The sequence below is a fragment of the Centropristis striata genome, chromosome 24, assembly GCF_030273125.1.
Source record: "Centropristis striata isolate RG_2023a ecotype Rhode Island chromosome 24, C.striata_1.0, whole genome shotgun sequence".
NCBI classification, from domain to species: domain Eukaryota; kingdom Metazoa; phylum Chordata; class Actinopteri; order Perciformes; family Serranidae; genus Centropristis; species Centropristis striata.
This window is the reverse complement of record NC_081540.1, coordinates 6839748-6866075: the sequence shown is the minus strand read 5'-3', so window position 1 is coordinate 6866075 and position 26328 is coordinate 6839748. Positions and strand designations below refer to the sequence as shown.

The window sequence follows — 26328 nt, the reverse complement described above, 5'->3', positions numbered from 1 at the left end:
CTTTAATCCATGCATGCGCGTAGATGGCACTAGGGACAGGGGGGTATGTCCGCCCCAGATTCTTAGTGATCCCGATCCGTCCCCCCCACTTTCAGTGACAAACATCGCCGGTAAAACAGAGGATTAATTTTCTGTTAGTTAGATTATTTACATTGCAGCGCTCATAGAGAGTCCGGCGGCTAATGGTGCGTTCAAGGTCTACACAAATGTCTGAATTTTTTAACGTTGTTCCGAGCTCCAAGTTCAGACTTTCAGTGTTAATATAACACACCATAAGGTGTTACGGTAAGAACTTGTTAGACCCGCCTTCAAAATAAAAGCAAACACTTGTAGCTTTCAAAATAAGAGCACATGGATGTGTTAGCAGAGTCCACCACAGAATTTGCAAAAAGACTGTCAAAATATGACACCTTAAATAAAACATATAAAACCCCTTATTATTCTTTACAATAATTAAAGAATAATCATTGCATAAAAAATATGCAATGATTTAGATGGAATAGTGGCATTAGAATGTGCGAGAGGCACCAAATTTAGGCTTTGAGGGCAAAAATGTTCTCCGGGGGATCATGCCCCGAGACCCCCCTACTAACTTATGGTCTCCCCATACCTTTTACAGTAATGCAAAACCTGAGTGCAGTAACTACATTTTTGGGGACAAAGGTTTTTTTTTTGCATAAAAATGACATCATCCATCATGTAGAAATGTTGGATCACTTACCTACCTATAACCCATTTGGCTGCCCACTTAAAAAATGTTAAAAAAAACAAACTTTAAAGCAGTTTTTCTCAGTTTTACACATTGCGTAGTTACTGCAGTTAGGCTTTGTAAGGCTGAGTAGTCATCTGGTGCGGAGGGTGACAGCTGAAACAAACAAAGGAGCAAAAAATAAATCTCACAACGTCCACAGAACTCAATGTGCACACTCAGTATTTCTTCTTTTAAACGCCGGCTGACATCACAACTGTTGCTGGCAGATTTTATCATCTAGAGTCGATAAAGTAATTCCAGTAAATGTGCCCTGCGGTATCTGTGTCATCAAAGATGGTTTTCCCGGAGAAAGACGCACCACTCTGCTGCTGTTTGAGACACTCAGAGGGAACAGAACACTGTCTCCACCCGACTCGCATATTTTCATCAAAACGTGGCAAAATATTTGATTGGAAAAGTTCATTCTTGACCTAGGGAATAGTATTTTGACAAGTCTTTCACATCTTGTGCTTTTCTGAAGTGGATGCAGTTTACTCAGTGAAAGAAGCCGCTGAGAAAACTGCGTCTGAGGGCCTTCATCAGTCTTCTGATTCATGATTAAAGCCAGCCAGTCAACCAAAAGTTTTAGGGACAGTTCAGATTTTTTCAAGCGGGGTTGTCTGAATTACTCGTCTAGTCTGGCATCACAAGATCGTCTGGAACTTCTAAGTTCATTTCTCATGTTAATATAAGGATGTTTTTTTTACAACATAATTACTGTATGAGGTTGAGAGAAGAAACTCGCCAACCTGCCAGCATGATTGGAAAGTATGTTTTCTTTTTAATGATAGCCAAAAATAAACTGTTTATTGTAGAAAGAAACCGTAAAAACAGGTGTTATTGTCGGAAATTGAAATTTTAAGACAGTCCTCGAATGGCTCATAGGTTATGAAATTTTCTTGTGAGGAAAAAGTAACAAAAACTAAGCTAATGTAAAAATAAAATAACTTTATTCCATGTGGCTAATTAAAAATGTCGCCAAAAATAAAGCATTTGTAATAACTAGTTCCTGTTAAAAACATTAAATTCTGCTCCTCAGAGACACTGTGAAGACATGATTGATTCTGCTGAGACAAACGGTCACGTGACAAACTGAAAATCTGTTTACACAGAGCAGAGAGGAGAGGACAGGACAGGAGAAGCTGTTTACACAGAGCAGAGAGGAGAGGACAGGACAGGAGAGGCTGTTTACACGGAGCAGAGAGGTGAGGACAGGAAAGGCTGTAAATATTTCCGTTTTTCTAATATGTTGAGACTCAATTTTTCCCCATTAATATTCATGACACTCATGGGCACTTGGGAAGATGTTGTTTATATGAATATGGAAAAAAACAAACAGAAAAACTAGGGTTTTGTTTTTTGTTTTTTATGATGTATGTCATTATAATGGTGCTATTCTGCATAAAATACATGTTTGAGTTGTTCCCACTTCTAGCCATGATTGTGCTGATTCCATAGAACTGCAGCACTTTTATTTTTATATATTGCAGTGAAATACAAGGCCACAGCCAGTAAAATGTAAAAAAACAGCAAAAACGCCCCCAAACGGTTCAAGGTTCAGAGAGTTAATGCTCACTTCACTTCAACACGTCTCTTTTACAGGACGACAAGAAGTTCTACCAGCTGGAGTTGGTCAACAGAGACACGGGGTTCAACAAGGTCTTCAATTCCAGTGCCAACGTCGGTGTAATCAACCCTCTTATCAAGGTGAGTGCTCTCCTACCCAGGAGGCCTCTTGTCAGTGTGAGTGGCGGGGAAAACGGGCGCCGTGTGGGTGTGTGTGACATCATCGGGCGCTTTGTGCTGAGTGGCCTTCACACAGCAACACCTCAGACCTCTGGGAACACAACGTGTCACTGATACTGCTGTATATGACCACCGCTTTGTCATGTTTTATTTTAACACCACACTTATAGTTCAATATGCTTTTCATATATATACAGTCATGGAAAAAAATTATTGGACCATTGTCTTCTTCAATTTCTTGTTCATTTTAATGCCTGGTACATCAAAAGGTACATTTGTTTGGACAAATATAATGATAATAACAAAAATGGCTGATCAGAGTTTAATTTAAGAGCTGATATCTAGACATTTTCCATGGTTTTCTTGAAAATAACCAAAATCATTATTTAGAAAACCAGGTTTATTTATTTGCAGTTATAATAACATAAAATGAAAACTATAACAAATAATGTAAAGTGCAGGGAGAGGCCTCCACCTAAAATTTCATTATTTCATAGTTATAAGTAAGTTATAAGAAAGTAATACCAAACTGATAATAGAAAAAAAACACATGTATAACATCAATGACACGTTATAATGACAATAACAAAAATAAATATGTAATATATAATGTAATACATAATATAAATATATTTATTTATCAGCTATTTTTGTTGTTATCATTATATTTGTCCAAACAAATGTACCTTTAGTTGTACCAGGCATTAAATGAACAAGAATACAAGGGGAAAACAGTGGTCTTATCAATTTTTTTAGTGACTGTATATAACATATTCAATCACATTTGACACACACACACACACACACACACACACACACACACACAGGGCTTAATAACACCAAGCAGCCACTGCATGCATTTTGGCACAGTTATCCAACAGTATATAGCTGCCAAATAAGGTTATTGATCATTAAGTCTGCTGTCACCATCATTTATTTGTCTGTATTATATATCAACCACACAATGAAGGACAACAAATCTGCACCACACTGCGAGAGATCCTTGTGCTTGATTTTCCTCGTCTTTCTCCTATTCTTACCTTATATTTAGCGCTTTGTTTGAGCACCATGATTCACCAAAACATCCCATTTTTCCTGCGCGTTTGAACATCACACACACGGTCTCACATCAAGTCTTTCATAGAGACTGATCTCTGTGCACAAAGCCGCTCATCATCCTTCTTATGTGCACACAGCTGTCATACCTGCTGTTTGATCCCAGGACTCGTTCAGAAACTATAACGCTTGAATTCAGCATCATAACATCAGCCCTCTCCTTCTTCTTCTCCTTACTCCTCCTCCTCCTCATGCCAGGGTTGTTCGCATTAGATAACATACACGGCTTTTGGTTCCCTCACTTACACTCCTAAGCTCTCATGTGCAGGATTAGTACGTTTCTGACTTTGGCAGCTCCTAGTGGTAATATGAAGAACCAGCGCACCTTTACTCTTAGGTTTAGGTTTAGTTATTTGCACAGTTATAATAACATGAAATGGCAAAGATAACAAATAACGTAAAGTGCAGGGAGAGGCAGAAAACCCATATGGACTTATTTCAAGCCTCCATCTAGAATTTTATAATTTCATAGTTATAAGTTAGTTATAAGAGAGTAATAAACTGATAATAGACAAAACATATGTATAACATCAACAACACGTAATAAGAATAAATATAAAATAATAAGTAAATAATACATATATTCATAGTTATAAAAAGTAATTACAAACTGATAATAGAAAGATCATTATGTTTAACATCAATAACAAGTTATAATGACAATAACTAATTAAAATATATTTAGATATTTATCTATTTATAATAAATAAATATATTTCATAGTTATAAGAAAGTAATAACAATTTATAATACATAAATAAAAATAATAAATAAATAATTAATATATTTCTTCGTTATAAGAAAGTAATAACAATTTATGATAAATAAATAATAAATAATAAATAATGAACAAATAATAAATATATTTCATAGTTATAAGAAAGTAATAACAAACTGGTAATAGAAAAAAAACATGTATAACATCAACAACAAGTGATAATGACATTAACACAAATAACAATATAAAAACAAAAATATGAACATGATATAAGTGTATTTTTGTTTGAATTAGCGTTTTAAAACAGCAGTTAAATGGGCTTTTAGACATCTTTTGAAACATTTTATAGAGATTGAGTTCTTTGCCAGATGGGGAAAGGTTTTCCATAATTTAGTCCCTTTCTGAAGAACCAAAATTCTGTGGAGTGTCGTACAGGGGTGGGCAATTCATTTTCCCAAATAAATGCAGTAAATGATATGGTTTTAGAGCTGTTAGTGGTAAGAATATATGTTATGAAAAGACTATGTTAATGTGGAGTTAGTCAAATATAGCAGTAAAAACAATTTATTTTAAACACAACATACATTCAAACCACAAAAAGAGCATGTATGTTGTGCAGTAAACAAACAATTTACAAACAAGAGTTTTTAACAAGATAAATCTGTGCAGGTGCTTATGCATGCATGCACATACGTAAATCGCCTTCAAAATAAAAGCACTGTGGTTGTATTGGTTTCTAATTTCGTTGTAACCTCTCGCGGGCCGGACAGGGACAGCCAACGGGCCGATGTGGCCCCCGGGCCGCCTAATGCCCAGATGTGGTCTACTAGCCCTCGTTAACTGAGATGAAACATTTTGCTACAAGCTAACTCTCTCCATCGTATCCCCAACCCTGCCTCTCTATGTGTGTCTGTAGTTAAAAACAGGCAGCCAATCAGGTCACCGCTTCACCAGCTTCCCTAGCCAGTCAGCTCTCCAATTCGTCAGCCCTCCCACCTCGAGTCATGGCGGACAGGAAGAGGAGGGACGGGAGGTGGAGGAGGTAGGACCGGGTGGCAGCTTTGCGCCTCCTCACTCCCCCCTCCTGAGGTCCCTCCCCAGACTTAGGAAAGCCCTGCCACTGCTCAGCCCTCTTCCTCTCTCTCCTCTTCCTCAGCATCCTCCTCTTCCTCCCTCTTCTCCTCATCCTCCACATCATCCCATGCCAAGCCTTGCTCTTCCTCATGCTCCTCATCCTCAGGAAGCCCTGGTGCAGCATCAGGGCCTGCAAAGCTTTAGGAGGTGAGAAACCAATCTGTCTTCCTGGCACTGCTGCCCTCACTTCACTTTCACTTCACCTAAATCAGGGAGTGAATTACGTGATGTCTGCTGCCCTCACTGCCTGTATCTCTCACCTCACGTCTTAGTTCCCCTCCCTTCTATCCTCACCCCTCTCCCCCAGACCTGAAGAAGGGCTAAGTTTCATAAAAGACAGATATACAAACAAACAGATGTTTATTAACCGGCTCAGATGTGACAGATGGTGATTTTTTTTCCTGCTAATCTGGAATGAAAATCTGCATTAAAACTCTCTGTGGTGTTGCAGCCAGAATTGTTGCACTTGAGTCTGGTCTTGGTGTGGACTGCAGTTTCAAAACCTTTTTTTGAGTCTTTCACTTTGCCTTGCTCTTGTGTAGGGTTGGGAATTCCGGGAATTTTCAAAGGTGGAAACTTTCCATGAAAATTAACGAGAATACAGGTGCATCTCAATAAATTAGAATATCATAGAAAAGTTTATTTATGTCAGTAATTCAATTCAAATAGTGGAAATAACACAATATAGATCCATTACACACAGCATTAAACATATTTTCTGACTTAATTTATTTAATTTCTTCTAATTATAATGATTATTGCTTACATTTAATGAAGACCTAAAATTCATTGTCTCAAGAAAGAATGAATATTACAAAAGAATTTAAAAAAAAGTATGTTTAATATGGAAATGTTGGCTTCTGAAAAGTATGTCCATCTATATGACTCAATACTTGGTTGAGGCCATTTGACTTAAACTACTAGAAATTGACTTTTTCATGATATTCCAATTTATTGAGATGCACTTTTATATGGGAATTAGTCGTCGTTTTACTCAAAATGGGACCATTATTTCCAGAATGAGCATCATGCTGTATTGAAGAAGACTTAAATCTTGCAATTGAGGTCGTTAACTCCTTAGGAAAATGTTTTCTGAAGTAATAAATCCAATGAGAAAGGTACTTTTCGAATAGACTACTAAACAGTCGCCCCCCTGCTGGCCATTAGAAAGAATGCAGCTTTAAGGTATTTCTGTATTGGCTTCATTTCTCACACCTGAAGGCTACAACCGTTTCTTTTAAGCTTTTTCTTAATGTTGGCCACCCTGTTTAATGCTGCTCATAAAACAGGATTTTTTTTCTTTGACAGCACATGAAACATGGTTGATGACATGCGGACCGATGCTGTATCCGTTTCGTGCCTGGGGTTGCATGGGAATCTATTAATTTCACCCAATGCTGCAGTCTAACTCCATTAGCACAGGGTCAATAGAGAATTATAATGAAGATATAATCTCTTTTTGATCCATTATGCTCTAACATCTCATTTTCCCTTTTCGTGTCATTGAACTATCACATAATCTCCGACGTAATCTTTTTTTGAAATATGCTCTCAAACCTCAGTGGCTCGTAATAAGGAGCCAACCCTGAGAGTTTGCAATTACAAATCAGTCTCAATGGGACTTCAAACTCTGACACAAAGAAAGAAGTGAGTGATTTAAAAGCGCTGCAGTGACTTAAAAGTACAAGTTGCATATGTGAAGCCATAAAGATAACGCTTTTGTTCCCCCAGCTAAAAAGGCAGTGGACACACAGTATAAGAGGAGATGAAGACGGGCTGCTTGCTGCAAGCACTGATTAGAAACACTGGGAGGTCTGCTGCTGAAAACCAGCCCAACACAAGAGTTAGTTTGAAATCCCAATGTTTGTTCAGAAAAACAGAATTCAAAGGAAGAAAACACTTTGTTTCTCCTTTTTTTAAAACTTGTTTGTCTTATAGTTTTAGTGTTATTTGAATGGAATGGAGGAAAAGTTTTAACTCATGTGCAAAAAGTCAAAATCAGAGCTGAATGTAAGCTGGGTTTAGAAAATGAATGGATCAAAGTTTGCAAGTAGCTGCGTATGTTTTGATCCCGAGCTCCTGCTTTGCATGTGTCAAAGTGTCCTTGTATGTAGGGGAAGAACAAATTAGAGGGAAAGTTTGAATTCTTTGAAGGAGAGTTAAATGAGGTACTAATCCATAGTCAATGTACAGAAGTAAACGCATCTACACTGTTAGCTGTACAGCAGTTAGCAGCTTTACACCACAAACTACAACTATAATTAAGACCTACACCTGAACTGAGGTTCTGCGTTTAAGAGATGCAAAGGATGGGTCCATCCTGGTGGAGATTACTCGCGTGAGCAGCATTAATTAGAGAGGAAGCAGAGCTGATATCCAGGCTAGGCTAAAGGTAGCTTGCACCTGCTGTAACATTACCCAGCGTCTTTCCTGCCAACTCATGTTTTCTCACCAACAAGCTGAACAAGAAGGGACGTCAAAAATGTTCTTGACATCATTGTTTTCCTGAGGTTTGAAGACTTAGGTGCAGTGTTTGCCGGTCATACCCCAAGAAAACGTTGTTTATTAATCAAAAATGACTACTTTTGCATAATTTTCAAACCATTTTTTGCAACATCTGTGTACAAAAGTTGTGAAAGCTGCAAATACTGTCACGGAAAAAATGATTAGACCGCCTTTGTTTTCTTCAGTTTCTGGTACAACTAAAGGTACATTTGTTTGGACAAACACAATGATAACAACAAAAAAAGCTCATAAGAGTTTAATTTAAGAGCCGATATCTAGACATTTTCCATGGTTTTCTTGATAATGATTTTGGTTATTATTAATAAAACCATGGAAAATGTCTAGATATTAGCTCTTAAATTAAACTCTTATGAGCTATTTTTTCTTATGAGCTATGAGCTATTTTTTTTTAAGAAATTGCAGAAAAGGGGGTATAAACAACACCCAAAAGGCTAGAACAAAACATAAAGAAGTCCGCCAGGGAATAACTTCAACTATTAGATTGATTCTCCACATTGATTTTACATTCATTCATCTTAGGTGGTGCTAAAAACTACTTGGGTGCTGTGCCTAAGCCTTATAATAGTAAGAAAAACCCGGGACATGGCCTAAAAGACCACATCGACCCGGCCACCGACTCCTCATCACATCCCTCTGTGCCTCCTCTCTGCCGGGCTGTTGGTCTCTTTGCGCTCCACTGAGCATGTGATTTCTCTGGGATGGAGCTAGACTCTCCAGGGACGCATCTTTTTGCAACGGTCTCCTAAACACAAAATCTCAGTTCAGGTGTAGATCATGAGGACATTGCAAGGTTTATTGCATGCCGTTACACAGCCCTGAACAGTTTTATCGCTGTATTTCCTGTAAATCTTGCACAAGGTGAAATGATGCCGATTGTTTTTTTTGGAGCATGTGGCCAAGTATTAGCTTCCCAAAGTCACATAAAAACACAAACAAAGCACCCACTGGACCCTCTAATGACACTGGTACTGCCCACAGTCACCACAAGGGAATTTGCTGCTTTTTTCTGGTGTCTAAAAAGTTGCCATGTATCAGTTTGTCTGTGAATTTCAGTTTCTCTCTGTGTCTTCCTTCTCGTCATTCTAACAAACTGTGTGTCTTCCCTCCCTCAGCCTTCCTGAGACCACCGCCACGACACCGTCCGACCCGAGGGGGGTGGAGGCAGGAAAAGGCAAAGAAGACGTTGTAAAAGAAGAGGAGCTGTACTCCCAGTACTTCTCTTTCTGACCGGCAAAAAAAAAAAATCCCAAATGTGTCAAAAAATGAGGTAACGGGACAGAGAGCTAAAGTTGGACAGCAATCAAACTGTAGGTTTTGAAAGTCATTTGGGCGACATTAATATCAAACGTCCACTGCTAATCACTGCGCTCCCATCAATCATGTGCAGGGGGAGTGCAACCTTTGGGCTTCCATACATGGTGAGCACGATGAGTAATGTGGCTTGTCAGTGCATCATCATGAAAGTGTGCAGGAGGTGAGGGAATATAAACACTTCCATACGGGACATTTGTATGAGCTTTAAAGCTGCACTCGGCAACATAAGTGGTTAGAAATAAATAGAATTTTAAATTTTTTAAGGATTTCAGAACCCATTAGTTTACATTTTGACAAACTGAGATGCAAAAGTGAAACTGTAAATGTAGAATAGAGGAGGTGTGGAGGTATTAACGAGCTTCACGAGCCGTGTTTCCATTAAAGAAATTTCGCATTAAAGAATATGCAAATTAGGGACGTTTTCCATCAAACTAGTTTCGAGCGAATAAACAAAGCTGCAGTGACATACTTTGGTCAGAAGATGGCAGTGTAATGTCTTGCTGTAGGCTAATCCGTCAGGAAACAGGAGAAGAAGAGAGAGAAAACAACAAAGAAGTTGACAGTAAACAGCCTTTTCTTCTTCTTCTTTTGGATTTTCTGGTAGAGCGGAAACAGCTGATCAGCCATGTGAGTTAAATGTTCGTTACATCAGAACTTATTCAGAAAAAACGATTCCATCTCCCGTTTAGTGCATTAACTTTTTAAGACAAAAACCACCTCAAGCTAGTGTAAAAACGTTCTGAATTTTGTTGTTGCTGGAAACATTTAAAATAAAAAAAGAAGAAGAAAAGACACATGAAGCTATAGCTACTGCTTAGATTGACTCAGGTCAGGAACTATCAGCTTTCTGATTGTCACAAGTAATCACTTTGTTATCTACTGATAAAAATTATTGTATTAACCGTCTGAACTGCAATTATGGCAGTTTTAAATTTGCACTTTTTTCAGTTGAAATTTCTGGTTTGTTAAGACTATTTTTGGCTGAGAAATTTAGAATAAAGCGATTTTCATGAAATTTCACTATTTAAAGCTTATATTTGGTTATTTTACCGGACAGACTGTTTAAAAATCCAACTTTAATTTCTGTTTCTACAGTTTCTGGATACAATAAATGTTATTTTAGCATTAGAAAAGACCTATTGAAATAATTTTGGGGGTACAAAGGGTAAAATCCCAACATATTACAGTGTTATTGTTAAAGTATGTTGGTAGTTTTGACCAACTTTCCCACCATAACAGCATTGTACTGACCAAAGTTATTGCTTAAATACGGGAATATGGTGAAATTGTAAAAAAAAAACCCAACCACAATCTTGAGAATAACTGATTGGTAACTGATGAAATAATGGCCAAAACTTTAAAGAATAAGCCCCATTGAAATAAATGTGAATCTGACTTTGTGAAACTTTTCAAACCTCCTTTGCTCTCCGTGACCAAAACCACAGCTGGGTTCTTAAGCTCATACAAAGACCAAGAACAAGTGTGACCAACCTGACATACTGTAGATTAATAGTAAATGTTTTCAGCTGCATATTACATCTTCTTTTTCTTTACATCGACATGTGTCTTACAAGCTATAAACTGACTGGAAATGCTTTGAAAGTTCAGCCAGGACAAAGTGATTTTTGCCTTGATACCCGCCTTTATTCGCCCATGTTATGTCTCCATGTGTAAATACACACGTTCAAACATGTATTTGAGGAAAAAGGACAGACCTAGCTGTTGATTCTGGTTGTTTTCTGGCCTCTGCAGTACCTACAGTATACCACAATAACGACACCAGCAAAAAAAAAAGACTAACTTTAGCTTGCTGTCCCACTACTCTGACTGTGTACATACAGTAAATGTTTGAAAGTCATTTTCAAATTCGGAGCTAGCCGAGGGGGCGCTTGATTTACGATCCCAGACGCCTCGACAGTCTCCGGAGGGGAAACATCACGCGGGAGTGAATCAAACACCCTTCATATTTTTATTATTACAATATTTATAATGTAACAAGCTACTGTTTTTCTACGGTCTGTTTGTGATGCCAGAGACATCGAGAGGGAGAGTTCTGTCAGCGACATGTCGAAGATTATCGACTCCTTGCGACTTTTTTTGAATGCCAAGGAGTGTTTGGTTAACACTTTATTTTCACTACAGGAGTTCATGTCGGTGACGGAGGTCTTTAGCTACGTGTCTCTGCCTGTGGGGCAGGCCATAGAGCATGTGAAAACAGAAACACTCTCATAATGCTGCTGTCACTCACTTGAAATCCTCATATCTGCGTTTTTTGTCGTACTGTCTGTTTTTTAACTTGACTTGAAAGTTTACATAGTTCTTGTGCCGCGTAATTTTCATGACCTGAAGGTCCATGAAGTCCATTCAGTAACCTGTACAGTTTCCAAACTGCATGGTCATCATGTTTCTTACTTCTTGATAGAGAGATGTGAGGGGTGGAGAGTTGACTTCCTCTCACGCTGACGCCACCGGGGTCCATTCAACCCAACCTGGTCTCACAGGAATCCGTGAAATAGCCACAGATTTGCTTAACTCAAAATCTGTGGAATAGCCACGGAATCACTCAAATTTCCGTGAAACTGACAAGGATTTCGCTACAATGCAAGTTAATGACAGTCATATCCCGTGGCTATTCCAACATACAAAGTGATTATGTACATTCACTGAGTGAATATTTAGAAAATAAAACATATATTTCTTGCTAGAAATGTGATCAAAATCCATTTTTATGCAGAAACTAAGTCAAAATATTGATTTTTTCACTAAAAATGACAGAACTGTCCGCCATGTTTTTTGTTCTGACCGCCGGGACCTTGAAAGTCACGTGACTTGGAACAAACCAATAGGAAAAAATATCCATGGAATAGCCACGGGATATGACTGTCATTAACTTGCATTGTAGCGAAATCCGTGTCAGTTTCACGGAAATTTGAGTGATTCCGTGGCTATTCCACGGATTTTGAGTTAAGCGAATCCGTGACTATTTCACGGATTCCTGTGAGACCAGGTTCATTCAACCACAACGCAAACACTTCAGTTACATTACAGCATCGGTCGATGCTCGTCCTCCATAACAGAATCAACTGAGGCCTCAGTGGTTCAGGAAGTGTTTGTACTGTCATCAATCACTGGACGCACCTTAATAATGCAATCCAATACAGTCCCACCACAAACAATTGATAAAGTCCCAACTAACATTAAACCCCTGGATTGCATTAGACTCTTCTGTTTTTCAGTTTTTTTCATCCAGCCCCTGTAGATATTGTTTTGTAAACAAAAACATCATCTTTATTGATTTTATACATTTAACATATTATGCATACATACAAAAACCTGCCTTTATTGGAATAAATGGCATTATATGAAATTAGAATAATACTCATAGAAGCACCTTATCTACAACATTTAAATTCAAATATATATTCTTTTTTCTCCCTTTTTTACATTCAGGTCCATTTGTTTACTTATTTTTTAACCAAAACATTTTGAAATTATTCTTTTTTTTTTAGGTTCATTTGGAACATAATTTATCACATTATATACAATAAAAATGATACTAATTAAACCACCATTTAAGTATTTTCCATACTTAAAACAAATTCTAATTCAAATATATATACACACACATATGTTTTTGATTCAGGCCCATTTTTTTACTTATTTTGGAACCAAAACATTTTTAACATTATTTATTTTATTCTCTTTACTTAATACAAATGTAAATTATATGATTATTATTATTATTATTATTATTATTATTATTATTATTATTATTATTATTATTATTATTATTATTATTACTATTTTCCTTTTTTTGTTTCAGGCCCATTTGTTTACTTATTTTGGAACCAAAACATTTTTAAATATTTATTTATTTTATTCTATTTACTTAATACAAATGTAAATTATATTATTATTATTATTACTATTTTCCTTTTTTGTTTCAGGCCCATTTGTTTACTTATTTTGGAACCAAAACATTTTTAAATATTTATTTATTTAGTTTTACATTTCTACATTTTTTTTTTTAAAGGAACAGTACCACATTCTGGATATGAATGTGTCTTTACCTTTCAACCCACAGCCACATGAGAAGATGTCATTTGTATATCGATTTTCTCTTCTGCCTGTAGGTCTGATAACATTCAAACATATTTAAAAAATGCTTCCTGAAACCAGACTGAGACAGGACCTGTCTGTATTTTTGTCATATGGGAAATCCCAATCATGGCCCCCTAATATCCAACTGTCCCTTTATGACATGAATGCAGCGCAATGACATTAAAGCTTTAGTTATGCTGAATGTCATCAAAGCTGATGCAGCATAATAAATGGTAAAAATTGTAAATATTGACCTGTAATAAATACAGACCACGGTATCCTCTCTGGGATCTCTGAACTACAGTTGGTTCATTCCTCCATGCACACTGTGAAGATTATATTTATTCAGATAGCTGTGTTAATATAATGACTTTTACACTTAGACATCTGCACCTGACAATGCAGAAGTCTTCTTAGTTTTTTATTATTAATACATTTTCTCACAATCACATCCAATTTTACCTCCACTCCTTTTATTTTCCTGAGAAGCACATTCTGGGAGACTGCCCTGTTTAAACAGTGAGTCTGAATGTGTTTTTACCTTCCAAGCAGCCATCAGTTTCCAGTCATTTTATTGTGGTATAATCAACTTAAAGAGGCTTTTTATTGTCAAATAATATTAAACTTACATTTGAAACAATAAAAGCAGACAAGAAGTTTATTGTGAAGGATCTCGATTCACTTTAAAAGTCTCTGTCAATCAGCTGGCTGTAATGTAAAACACATTCATTCTTGACTTTGGGAAACCATTTAGTGGTTGTTCTGGAGCTTTTGATTCTATCACATGGTCTTCGTTAGCAGATGGAGTTGCTCTGTTGCTGTGGAATTGCAGTGGATGTTCAAATTTCCACTTTATTTGCACTTTAAGGACTTTTTTTCGTCCATGTTGGCTAAAACGTTGATGTTCAGAGGTAATTCTGCAATATTGTCCTCCAGGAGTGTTCCTCTTAGCCCCGCCCACTGGTTTGATTGGCTCGTACTAGTTGACATGTCTTAAAACTACTTAAAACTTAATGCTTCGAAAAGTCAATTTCCAGTAGTTCAAGTCAAATAGCCCCAACCAAGTATTGATTCATATATATGACATACGTTTCAGAGGCCAACATTTTCATATTAAACATACTTTTTAAAATTGGTCTTTTGTAATATTTTTTTTTTTTTTGAGATACTGAATTTTAGGTCTTCATTAAATGTAAGCCATAATCATTATAATTAGAAGAAATTAATTAAATTAAGACATGAAATGTTTCATTCTGTGTGTAATGGATCTATATAATGTGTTATTTCCACTTTTTGAATTGAATTACTGACATAAATAAACTTTTCTATGATATTCTAATTTATTAGGATGCACCTGTATTGCCCTTTCCAGACTCGATTAACAGATTGCTCAATTTAACAGACAACTTGTAAATCATGAAGTAAACTCTAACATATGGCTTTGTGTGTCATATATGTGACTCCCAAAGAAATACTTTTAATTTCAGCTTATAAATGTATTAAATAAAAGTAGAATTTTTGTGTTAACGAGTCCAAATAAGTTGTCACTCATCTGGTCATAGCATTGAGCTTTCCTACACTGTGACAAGCGTATGTGGATGAAGTATTAAATTAAGTACATTTTAATGAATTAGTGCATTGTTAGTTAACTAAAGGACATGTTGTGGTAATGGGTACAAGCCAGTACAGCACAGTAGCACTATCCAATCACAGCACAGCAGTGCTAGACTTGGCTGAACACCCTTTGTGGAGAAACAATCACACTTTTATTCTTGATCTGAATAATCGCACCTCTAGATCTATTCAGGAGCTGTTTCAGAGCTCTTATCACCACAAGACATGATGATTTTATAGATTGATAACAGTTTGACTCCAACTACTGAAGGATCATGTGGATAAAAATCGCAGAACAGCTACTAAGTGAACCTCTGTGGGGGAGATTGTTAATTATGAACAAACAGAAGTGCAAAAACAGTGTTATGAAATAGCAGAAATTAAGAATATTTATTTATCTGTTTCTTTTGTTGTGTTTTACATAACTGTTCCCATTTATGGTTTTCTTTCTGTATATTTTATTTATTTTTATCAATTCTTTGTATTTCATGTATTTAATTCAGACCCGTTTGGTTTATTTGATGCATGTATTTATGCCTCCTGACTAGACTGTTGTTTTAAAGGAGAATACCACAAAGCTAAAGATGTTTCTTGGAGCCTCTAGTGGTCACAAGCAGAAATGCAGGCATTGCCATCACATGACCTTTTATCCATGTTACCCCGAGGTTCATGAAAGTCTTTTGAAATGTTATAACCTTTCAAAATGAACTGTTTCTCAACACCTGGCAGAGAAAACTTCTGGATTTTTTTTTAAACACTAGCATTAGCTGACCATCAGTGAACCATGCAAACTGCAACTTATTAAAAACATGAACTGTCTGTTAAGTTTTTTTGTATGTGACGATATACTGATCAGGGCTTAGTTCATCTCACTTTCAACTCAGTTTTTCCAAAAATTTCTGAAAAACTGGAAGAGAAGATTGTGACATCTTTGCACTAAACTGAAATAGTAAATGTGTTGCAGTTTGTATTTGAGTTGAAAGTGATTTGATGTCACCCTTGTGACTTATCATTTAATGATGTCTGTCTTGCCATTTTTGAAGTAAAAATATATAATAATTATAGCAACAATATTTATTTATATTTATATAATTTCTGTTGTATGTTATGGAACAGTAAAATTATGATTGTGAGATAAAGCTTTCTGTTGTGCTCTTTTGTGTGTGTGTGTGTGTGTGTATGTGTGTGTGAGGAACATCGTCACCTGCTGGATGCAGCTGGTTTAAGCAGGTACAATGCACATGCATTTATGCAAATAAATGATTAAACTTAGCGCAGAGAGATATCAATATTGTTAATTAATAATTAAGTTACTGTATCTGGTGATAAAACAAGTCTGCAATATGTAAGATTACATAGTTGACTGACAGCTACATAAGGTAAGAAAACATATATTGCACTTTTTATATCATTAAAAAGTAGTTAAATCATTTTATTTGCAGATTTGTGTTTTAAGACAGTCATATGACTACATTTGCATTTCAGTCTCACGTAAAAAGTACCCTCCAGCAAAATCAAAATCCAATTGCAAAGAGTATTACTTCTCAATTTATTTATTTTTTTTGTAAGGAAAATACCACAAATTCTGAAAATGTCAAGGTTAGCCTCCCAACATTACTTCAATATAGCACAGAAAAGAAAGAAATGCCCCTGTTTCTCGACCAATCAGGATAATGCCTATTATCTGGTTGCTAGGTAAAAACCATATGTCAGCGACGTCTGTGATTGGTTTTCCCAGCCAGCTATTAAATTAACCAATCATATTTCACTTCTTGAATGACGAGTTTAGCTAGCCAAAAGTTAGCTATGATAACCATTAACGGCTATTAAAGCTGGCAAAATAACGCTTTATTGGCAAGTTTTTATGAATTAATTATCGTTTGATTTTTAAATTGTTGAAGAATAGAAGATATTTGGGCAACTGGACAAGTTTCTGAGAGCCTTTTGTGGATTTTTGGTGTCTCTTCTCAACCCTGTGAGTAAGCTAATTTATTAGCTACGCAGCTACTTAATGTTTTGCTAGCTTTTTTTTTTAATGTCAAACGAGTAACATATCATGTCTGTGTGTCTACTATTATTTTTACTACTAAAATTAAAATTACAAGGAGGCAAACTTACTCCATATCAGTTTTAGACCCCTCTAGTAACTACTATTATTGACCTCGATCCAGCTTGAATTACAATATATTTAAATAACTTATGTATTCAGTCAAATAGATTATGCTCTAAACGATGTAAACAACATGAAACAATGATAATGGCATTCTTATCGGACTTTTCAAATACCTTTATCTGATTGTGTTGTTAAACTTGCATTATTTATGACCACTAGAGGGCAGCAAAAAAACGTTATAAACACAGGGCATTTGTTCTGTTGTAAAGTTTACACTATATATATAGTACATATAATGTTTAGTATGGAAATGTTAAACATTGTAGATTTAAATAAATCCAGGGTGTTTGACCCCGAAGCAATAGTCTTTCAACCAAACCTACAAACACCTATAATCTGGTTAAATCATCCTTTGAAGCTATTTTCAAATACTTGACCGGCATTTTTACATCTGAATCTATGTTTCCAAAAATGTCAAATATTAAAATGCACCATAAATAAACAGTTTTCCACACTTGCCGCAGGAAAAAAACACATTTTATTTTCATTGACATGCAATCTCTTTGGTGTTCCTTAGTTTAAAAGTCATGTGGTACAATCTTCCAGACATAGATAGAAGAACAAAACTACTTCTTAATATTTTCATTCAAAATGTAAATGCAATCACATTTTTATATTTTCAGCTTGGCAAATATATTAGAGATAAACCATAAATAAATGTGGCAGGTAAATTTGTTTAAATTGTGATTTGTGTAATTACATATTCAATTATTCTGGACTTCATAATGAACTTTAGACTTAAGAATTTCTTTATAGAGTTCATTTTTATACACCTTTGCTGCTACAGTCAGAATAAGTTCTGTAAATAACCAAAAAATGTCAGCAATAGTCTATAACAGTCATGATAACAAACAAAACTTTAAACAGATAAAATCATTAAGTGAAATCACGCCATGCAAAGTGAAGTCTTCGTAACAACTGATAAACAGCATTTTCTACTGTATATTTCAGAACAGTATCAGAGGATGTGTGTGTTTATTTAAAACCATAGCCCAAACAAAGTAGTCCTTACTTTACACAGTGAATTATAGGCTCATGTAGAAACACCTGCAGGTAAGCTGCTTAAAGATTTAAGATATACTTTACATATTTTATAGTGTGATGACCCCCGTTATATTATCTTAGGTGAGAATAGGTCACAATGAGTTTCAGACATGCTACAGATAACTAACCAAAAACTCCTCAAACCCATACCACCCTTATAGGTCGGTTGTTCCTATCGTTTCTCTTACTAGTGGCAGGAGATCAGCACGCCCTCATGTTAATTTAATGCTTGTTTAGTGAATCGTCGCAGTTTTGTTAGGTGTAGGCAAAAACTACTTTCCTATGTCAAGGACAAACAGTACATGGTTACAAGTTGCGTTCAAATAACACTGTTAACTTTGTTTTCACGTGGGACCTGAATTCCGGTTTTCTCCCCAGAAGTGAAGCCAACACATCTGGATCGCCCCCTGGTGGCTGGCTGCAGGATAGGTAATTAACCTCCATATTAGCAGGTAAACACCTCAAATACTTTTTAATTGATATTCCCACATTTTTTTTGTCTTTTTTCTGGAAAGGTTGCTCATAAAATTGTCAGATCATATTTTAGTTTAGTGACAATCGATATCGTATTGCTCACCACCCCTCCTGCCCTTCATATCTGGATCTTTTTGTGCTTTATACTATTTTTCCTCACTTACCCCTTTGCCTTCACACCACTAGAGGTCACTCTAGGCCACAAAAGGGCACTTCAAATGTAAATATGGGTCGTAAAAAGGTGTTGTACAACTGATGCATTGGGGTCAAATTCTGGGGAGGAAAGTCTCTTTCTAACACAGTTGTTCATCTGTCAACTAATGCTAAAAGAGACATCACACTTGGCATGTTTACTTATTTTGACAGGTGCCTCAGCCGATCACAGTCAGCCTCGGTGTTTGCTGCTTTCCTGTCCCACTTTCTTTTTGCCTAATTTGGCTTTTTAGGCTCTGATATCTGCCAAGATGTCAGCGTTGAAGTTCAAAATACAGACGCCTCACGTCACAGACACTAAAGCCATGTCTCTGACAGTGGCGGATGAAGGAGGAAATAATAATATTAATGGAAAAATAATAATTTCGAGAATGTTTATCTTTCTCCTGGTGCTGGTGGCGGGCTGCAGGAAGCACCGGGGCTCATGGGAAATGGAAATTAAACAATAGTGATGTATTGATATTTAAGTATTATACACATACACGCAGTTATTATAACCTCACAGGGGATATTGTCATACAGTGTGTCTTAAATGGAGTGAGTCTCCTTTATAAATCAACTTAAATCAACACATTGTAATGTAAGCAGGGTCTGAATGAGCAGCAGGCGGATACTCATACATACAGTATATCAGTGAAGTTTAAACTGTTGGGTCACCTTAGATCATTCCCTTGAGTAAGTGAGGAAAGGAAGCTGATCCCTGATCAGCTCTGATGGAGGCAATTTGAGAGAGTGAAGCCGTTATTGTTTTACATGAACGATCCTTCTTCATAGATGTTGATAACAGGGTTAGACTGATATATGGACCTGGTATTATTACTTCATTGGAAATCTGGTGTGCCCGTATCTCAGCAAAACCCTCGTCCACAGCAGCACAGCCATGCCAAACTCCCTCAGCACACGGCTCTGCAGTTCTCAGCTGCTCAGCAGGACGATAATGTAAATGAGCAGCAGGCAGATGAGGATGAGGGTGAAGTTGACGAACAGCTCCTGCAGGTTCCTCTTGGCTTGCGGGTTCACCTCGATCTGAGACGCTCGGCGGATGGCCGACTTGGTCATGTGCTGCACGCGCTCCATGGAGGCTGGTTAGATTTTGATGGGCTGGATTAGAAGAGCAGAGAGTTCAGTCAGGCTGCTGGGCCTGTTTGGACCGAGTGGAGCTGGACTGAGCTGCTTCTGGTTTTGAGGAGGTGAAATCAAACTGCTGCTGTTTGTGAGGAGATGAGCTCAGGTCGGATGTGGTTCAAGTCCTGGTTGCACAGCAACAAAACTCTTCTCTCTGCTGCTGCAAAGAAGAGAAAGAAAAGGTTGTAAAGACATAGTTCACTATTCAGTCTCACATTGCCTTCACTTCAGCACCCTCCTCTGGGTGATGTCTCTGGGTTGAGATCTTGTGTGACCTTTCTGTATCGCAGCACATGGTGTGATGATAAGAGAGCTTCTCAGAGGCGCCAGCTGAGGCCTGATGATGTGTTAAGCCAGACTCTAGTAGGAGGGACAGCAACACAATGTGAAGGACAAGGTGTGCGTTCACATTTTGAATTGAAAGGACATTAACTAAAATATCAGGCATTTGGATTAAGGATATTTACCCTTTAGAGCAGAGAGGATTGAGCAGTAAACCGGGGAAATGATCCACCACTAGTAGTGGCAACACAAGAGCAAGATTGTGTTTTATTGCCTATGAACGACATTTTTATTTGTAGGTGGAAGACTGTAGTTGTTGTTGTTTTTTTAGTTTTTAAAATTTCACCCTTTAATAATAATTTCCTCGCCTCGCATGCTGTTTTGCGTGTTGAATGAATAAAAGCAGAAAGTAGCGTGTAAAAAAATCTTGTGAGCAGAAATAATAAATGAGCTTCACAGTGCAGCTGCAGGCTCCCTGCACTCTGCTAAATCCCTTTTGTCATCTGATCTGGGACTTTCCTGAGATCAAAGTCACCGTGACAAGGTGACCGTGCTTTTGCATTAGTGGCCCCCACACAAAGCGAACATCTTACCACTTGGACATCAGCTCTGCCAAGTTTTTTAGCTATTTTTAACGAGATTAAAAGTCCTGCTAGCGGCCTCTGCTGGGTGCATTATTTTATTAGAATACAAAAGAGGAGAACGTCACACAGGCGGTTTTGGATTCCTGGAGCCTTGCACTTAAAGATGTTACGGTGTTAATCTGTGCATTAGATATCCTGTCTGCAGAGGTTTGTCCTGAGGGTGTCACTCAAGAAAAGTGTCCATTGTGGATTGTTTTTTGTTCACTGCAGTGTGGAATCAGTACAGATAACAAGAGTCATTTCAGCTATTTGATGCCTTCTACAGACTTTTCAACACATCTATTTTTATCATTTCACCTTTGTTTCTTCCAAACTTCATCTGCTTCTGAGTCACCCATTATCACTTGACATGTTAACACCTTAACACACACACTTCCTCATGCCCCACGGGATAACTCAGTCTGATTTGAGACCTTTAACTTCTGACCCGACTGCCGTGCCGGCTCTGACAGCAGGAAGTTTTTGGGGTTTGATTTTTAAGCCCTGAAGACTTCCGCTGCTTCTGTGCATGAACAGTAAAATGTTTGAAATAGTCTAACCTGAAATTGGCTGATTTTAGAGGCTTAGTTTAGTTTGAATTAAATATACTATAAAGCATAAATTCTATTGAATTAAACAGAAACAAGTGGCATATTCGTGGTCTATGTCATTCATGGTCTACCTCAGAGAAAAGTAAGCATTGCTACGTGTTAAGATAACATAGATAATAGATAATTCAACAGGAGACGAGCTTGATAAAAAAAGCAAAATGCAGTAGCTAATATATTGTATAAGATGATGCTGTGGTAGGTTAAAAAACAATACATTTCAAAGCCTAGGAAAGGGTGTCATTTTCCAAGAAAACAGTCAGAATTTCCAAGTTTAAAGCAATATATTTACAAGAAGAAAAATATTTTGGAAAAAAATTACAGGTATTTTCTTATAGCTGAATCTGAGTGCATAGTATCATTTGATTTGGTCTTCCACTGCAGGCATTACACACACAACAAACTGTACCATCTGGTTTGATAAGGCTGATCTAACACTAGAAAATAAGCGATGTGGTTCTTTGATAAATACGTTATTTTTTTAATTAATTAATTAATTAATTAATTAATTAATTACTTTTTAGCTTTTTTTTAATATCAGAGAATATTAGATGGTTTTTTTGTTGTTATAAATTTGTTTATAAAGAGTGTTTTTTCTCCTTAATTGATCACTTTAGTCTTATAGAATATCTTAAGTTAATCTTGAGTTATTTTACCAATGTGAAAAAGCAATAACTAACTAAAAAAATATTATAAAAATAAAGAATTATACTTTTATTTAATAATGGGGTACACATAATATTAATACTTACAATACTAATATTACATTTTTTATAAAAAGAAAAAATTAAGCATTTCTCTCATCTTCCCTCCAATTTGCAGATGCCCAATTGGCGCCCTCTTGTGGCCACATATTGTAAATTACTATGCTAACCCGATGCTGCTAGATGGTTTGTTACGCAGCCATTTACCCAAACCTAAACCACGCTGTAGCTGCCAGCTGGCTTTTTGGACAAAAACCTATTACCTGAAGCTAAACTTGCAATTTCTTGATCCTGCAAAATCAAACACTCAGGGGGATTTTCGTATTGCCTCCATCTAGTGGCCATTAGAGGAATTTCAACAGTGGCTTCCCCATTCAGCTGTGGTGGTCAAAATAAACGACAAAAATCTTCAATTCCCTCGTGTCACATAAGAGGAGTGTTTAAAATCCGAGCCTCCCCCTAACCACGGCTCATACTGGACTTAAAACAATAAATATCTGTGATTCCTGTGAGGCCCCCGTGTAGCTCTCGGGTCCTGAAGCTGTCAACACAACATGTCATTAATGGAGCTTTCATGTACGTCTCCCACTTAGTGAGAGAAATAATCCTTTTTGTCCTTCTAGTACTTTGACCTTTGACACTTTGGGGTTAAATTGGGATGGTGCTGTTGTGTGTAGGGCTCTGCAGCTCATCACAGTGTGACAACATGTGAGTGACTGGTGCTCCACGCTATCCTCCGCTTGTCTCATTCTCTGCCGAGTGCCGACTGTCAATCATTTCACAGGAGGAGACGGGCTGTCGTTCTTCTCTGTGACTCGTGTGGAAATAAGCCTCATTTCCACAAAAGAGAAACGAGTGAAAAAGTTAAACGTTGACAGTAAATATACCCCGGCTTACCTCCGTCTGATGACATCTGGGGATCTGGGACTTAATGACACACACATCTACTGCCAAATTGAACTTCTGCCTCCACAAAAGGGACCAGAAAGCTATTTTTTTTGTCATCACTTGCTACTTTCTTCTGTCTCCTGTCTGTCTGGACATCTCACGTCTCACTGGACCAGAATGTTGTTACCGTTAAATCACAGATAACTCTTGTTGTGTTGAAAGGCTGTACTTTTATCAGCACAATCAGCTGTTGTTAGCCGTTGTTGCCAGGAGCTAAATAGCTCCAGTGTGACCAACACAGAGGGTGTGATGTGTCGACTTGTACTTAGATATAAAAGTTACTGTTTTCATTTTAAAGGTTAAAGACTGAAATAATGTTACATCTGGGGGAATGTGTGGGTGAAGTCTTTTAGATGCCAGTCATGCCATGAGTGTGAGTTTTATCAGTGTTTGTCAGCACCAGTAGTTGTTGTCTTGAGCCACAGAAATGTATCCCAAAAGATCCCATCCCTGCAGACATTAAGGAAAGTTTCCCCTCGTATGTCTGCAGTTATGATTTAATCAAAATGTAGATATTTATGTAAAAGAAATTCCCTGTGGTATCTTCTGCAAGAGAAATTGTCAAAAGTAGAAGAAAACAAGAGTTTTACAGCAGTGATACACACAGTAAAATGTGGGTTAGACGGACACATGCTGACCTATTATCCTAAGTGGGCCATGCTCACTGTCACCCACCTGCTGGTAAATTAAATGCCTTTCAATGTCTAAATTTAGATGTGGCAATGATAACCTGCCAATTTCAAATCAGATTATTTATGTTACTAAGCCGGCCCCATGACTGGAACAGTAGTTCATTGATACTATCAGGAGCATTAATCCAATACAAATCCAATGAATGAATTTGAAAAAATATTTAACAATAAGATGAAAGAGTTAACAATTATGCTAAGTTGTAAAAAGTAAATAAATGTATATATATGGTATAGTATATTTAATGTATTGTATTTGCCAATTACTAGCCAATTAGTGTCACCCTCCACTTGCTTTATTTATTTATTTTATATTTGTATAAAATCAAGATAATGACAAATAAGCTATCTTTGTGGAGAGAGGTCAAGAAGCTACACATTTAAACAAGGGACATTTCCTCAACAAACAGCAAAAAAAAAGAAACTAATCCAAAAATAATTTAGAAAAATACAAGAAAGCAAGAAAATAAACAAAAAATGCATGAAAAACAAGGAAATTGAAGAAAAATAAATAAAAATGTTCTAAGGACAATGAGCCCTTGATGTCTTGTACTTGGCGTTTCGTATTACATTACATTACATGTCATTTAGCAGACGCATTTGTCCAAAGCGACTTACAATAAGTGCATTCAACTGTACACCACAGTATTTGAGGGATTATTGGTCTTTGTTTTGTTTGTTTTTGCTGTGGAAATAAATCTTTATACCTTATATTGTAGTTATGGAGTAAAGAAAAGCCATTTTCCCCAAGTTTAGCATCTAGTTTAACACATTTAATCAATTTAACCATTAATATGTTGCCGCCACATTCAGCCAGATTAACTTTGCGAGGCTAATCTGTTCGCACATGCTACTGTAACCTTAAACTATGAAATCTATGTTTAGATTGAGCTGATTTGAGTCCTCAGAGCTCTAAAATCAAATCATGTGCTCTGGATGGGAATGTAAGAAGTAGAGATGAGTGTTTATCCCTCTGGGAGCTTCAGTCCAGTTTCCATTCCCCACTCCTGCTCTCAGAGCTGTTTACTCCATGTGAACAATGACTTTTTTATAAGAAGCAGTGATTAATACAGTTTTCCCCTTCTTCATCTTAACTCCAAACACAGCCTGCTGTTACGTTCTCAGGAAGAACAATAATGTGTCTCATTGAACAAGGAGTTTAGAAAAGGACTAACTTTAACTTCATGAAGCTTTTGAGATTCCATAAGTAACTGTTTCCTGAACATTTAATCCACTAGAAGTTAATATACTTAATGTATTTTAATTACTAATCCACTCAAATGATTCATTTTAAGCATTATTTTCTCATATGCATCTTTTAAAGTTGTTATATCCCAATATACTTTTCATAAAATTAGATTAAAGAACTGATCTGTAGAGGATGCTGCTTCTTACCTTTCAGATGAGAACAGAGCTGGTTGGAGTTTGAGAGAGAAATGTCAGAAATGCAACGCTCTCCCAGGCTGTAAACACAATGTGAGGGAGAGAGAGAGAGAGAGGAAGAGAGAGAGAGAGAGAGAGGGGGGAAGAGAAAGGGAGAGAGAGAGAGAGAGGGAGGCAGGACATCCTAGAAAAGATTTTCGGAGAGTGGTGATAACCAAGGTCGTACCGTGTCTGGTGAATTATACATGCCACCATCTACCAGCCCACTTCTGTCTTCTTCAAATATTTTGGTTTGACTCCTAAAAATGCACTTCAAACAATGTGTTCAAGTTGTAATACTAAGTGCTCTAGCAGGTACTAATTCAGTGCATGGAGCAGGTAAAGGGGGCGGGGTCGGTGGTCATCCACTTCTTTGGACTGCCTTTCCCGCCATTGGTGAGCATCCTCACCGTGATGGATGGGTCACCATGTTTGGATTCCAGGGCTTACTTTGCAGTTTGGCCTCCAATCAAACATCATTGCTGGACTACTCTATTGTCTCCATTATCCTGGCACTCTGATAGACACACTGAACAGCTGATGGCGCCTCTAAATATACAGTTTGGCCATGACCGCACCATGAAAGAGTCCAGGGATTGGTTCTTTGGGATCCTGATATTGTTCAAGCATCAATGACACAATTACCCAATAGCCTTGTTATCTAAATTGGTCTTGGAACTGGTTTTAATTCACCCGTCCAAAAATCTCTGCTGCTGTTGGAGAATAAAGAGGCAACCTCCGGGTCTGACGGGTGCTTCATGCTGAAGTGCCTTAAACCTGCATTCTGGGGTGTCAAAGCCTTAAAAAATGTCCCAAAAAATATCTTTAAACAAACCTGCATTCTTTCCAACAGTCAGCAGGTGGCAACGCCTGATTGTATAGAAGTCTATGAGAAAATTAACCTACTTATCACTTGATTGATGAGCTTATTAAACCTTTTCCGAACGAGTTTATGGTCTCAATCACTAGCGTATTCATTTTTTAAATTATGATCCCATTTAGA

General features: G+C 37.1%; 2 protein-coding genes across 3 annotated transcripts in view; one reads left to right on the top strand and one right to left on the bottom strand.

The window, feature by feature from the left end:
* Positions 1-10217, top strand: part of LOC131962987 (protein FAM184A-like) — an 84518-nt gene extending 74301 nt beyond the window's left edge. Inside the window, exons 22-24 of the mRNA XM_059328112.1 lie at positions 2354-2458; positions 5248-5612; positions 9104-10217. Of these exons, the coding sequence (XP_059184095.1) occupies positions 2354-2458; positions 5248-5612; positions 9104-9218 (585 nt within the window). The 3' untranslated portion in view covers positions 9219-10217. The remainder of the gene's footprint in view (positions 1-2353; positions 2459-5247; positions 5613-9103) is intronic.
* Positions 10218-18789: 8572 nt separating this feature from the next.
* On the bottom strand, positions 18790-25401 carry pln (phospholamban). 2 transcript variants are annotated; one of them, XM_059328270.1, is made up of 2 exons: positions 25299-25401; positions 18790-20209 (listed from the first exon to the last, which is right to left on the bottom strand). In XM_059328270.1, exon 2 carries the CDS (start codon positions 19999-20001, stop codon positions 19840-19842), a length of 162 nt encoding a protein of 53 aa, XP_059184253.1. In that variant the 5' UTR covers positions 20002-20209; positions 25299-25401; the 3' UTR covers positions 18790-19839. The 2 variants fall into 2 exon arrangements, with proteins under 2 accessions (XP_059184253.1, XP_059184254.1); XM_059328271.1 differs by having other exon boundaries at positions 18790-20206; positions 25299-25336.
* Between the last annotated feature and the right edge of the window lie 927 nt (positions 25402-26328).

What these genes read in the sequence shown, in the direction of transcription:
- pln (XM_059328270.1), bottom strand. Translation starts at nt 20,001, where the DNA reads ATGGAGCGCGTGCAGCACATGACCAAGTCGGCCATCCGCCGAGCGTCT.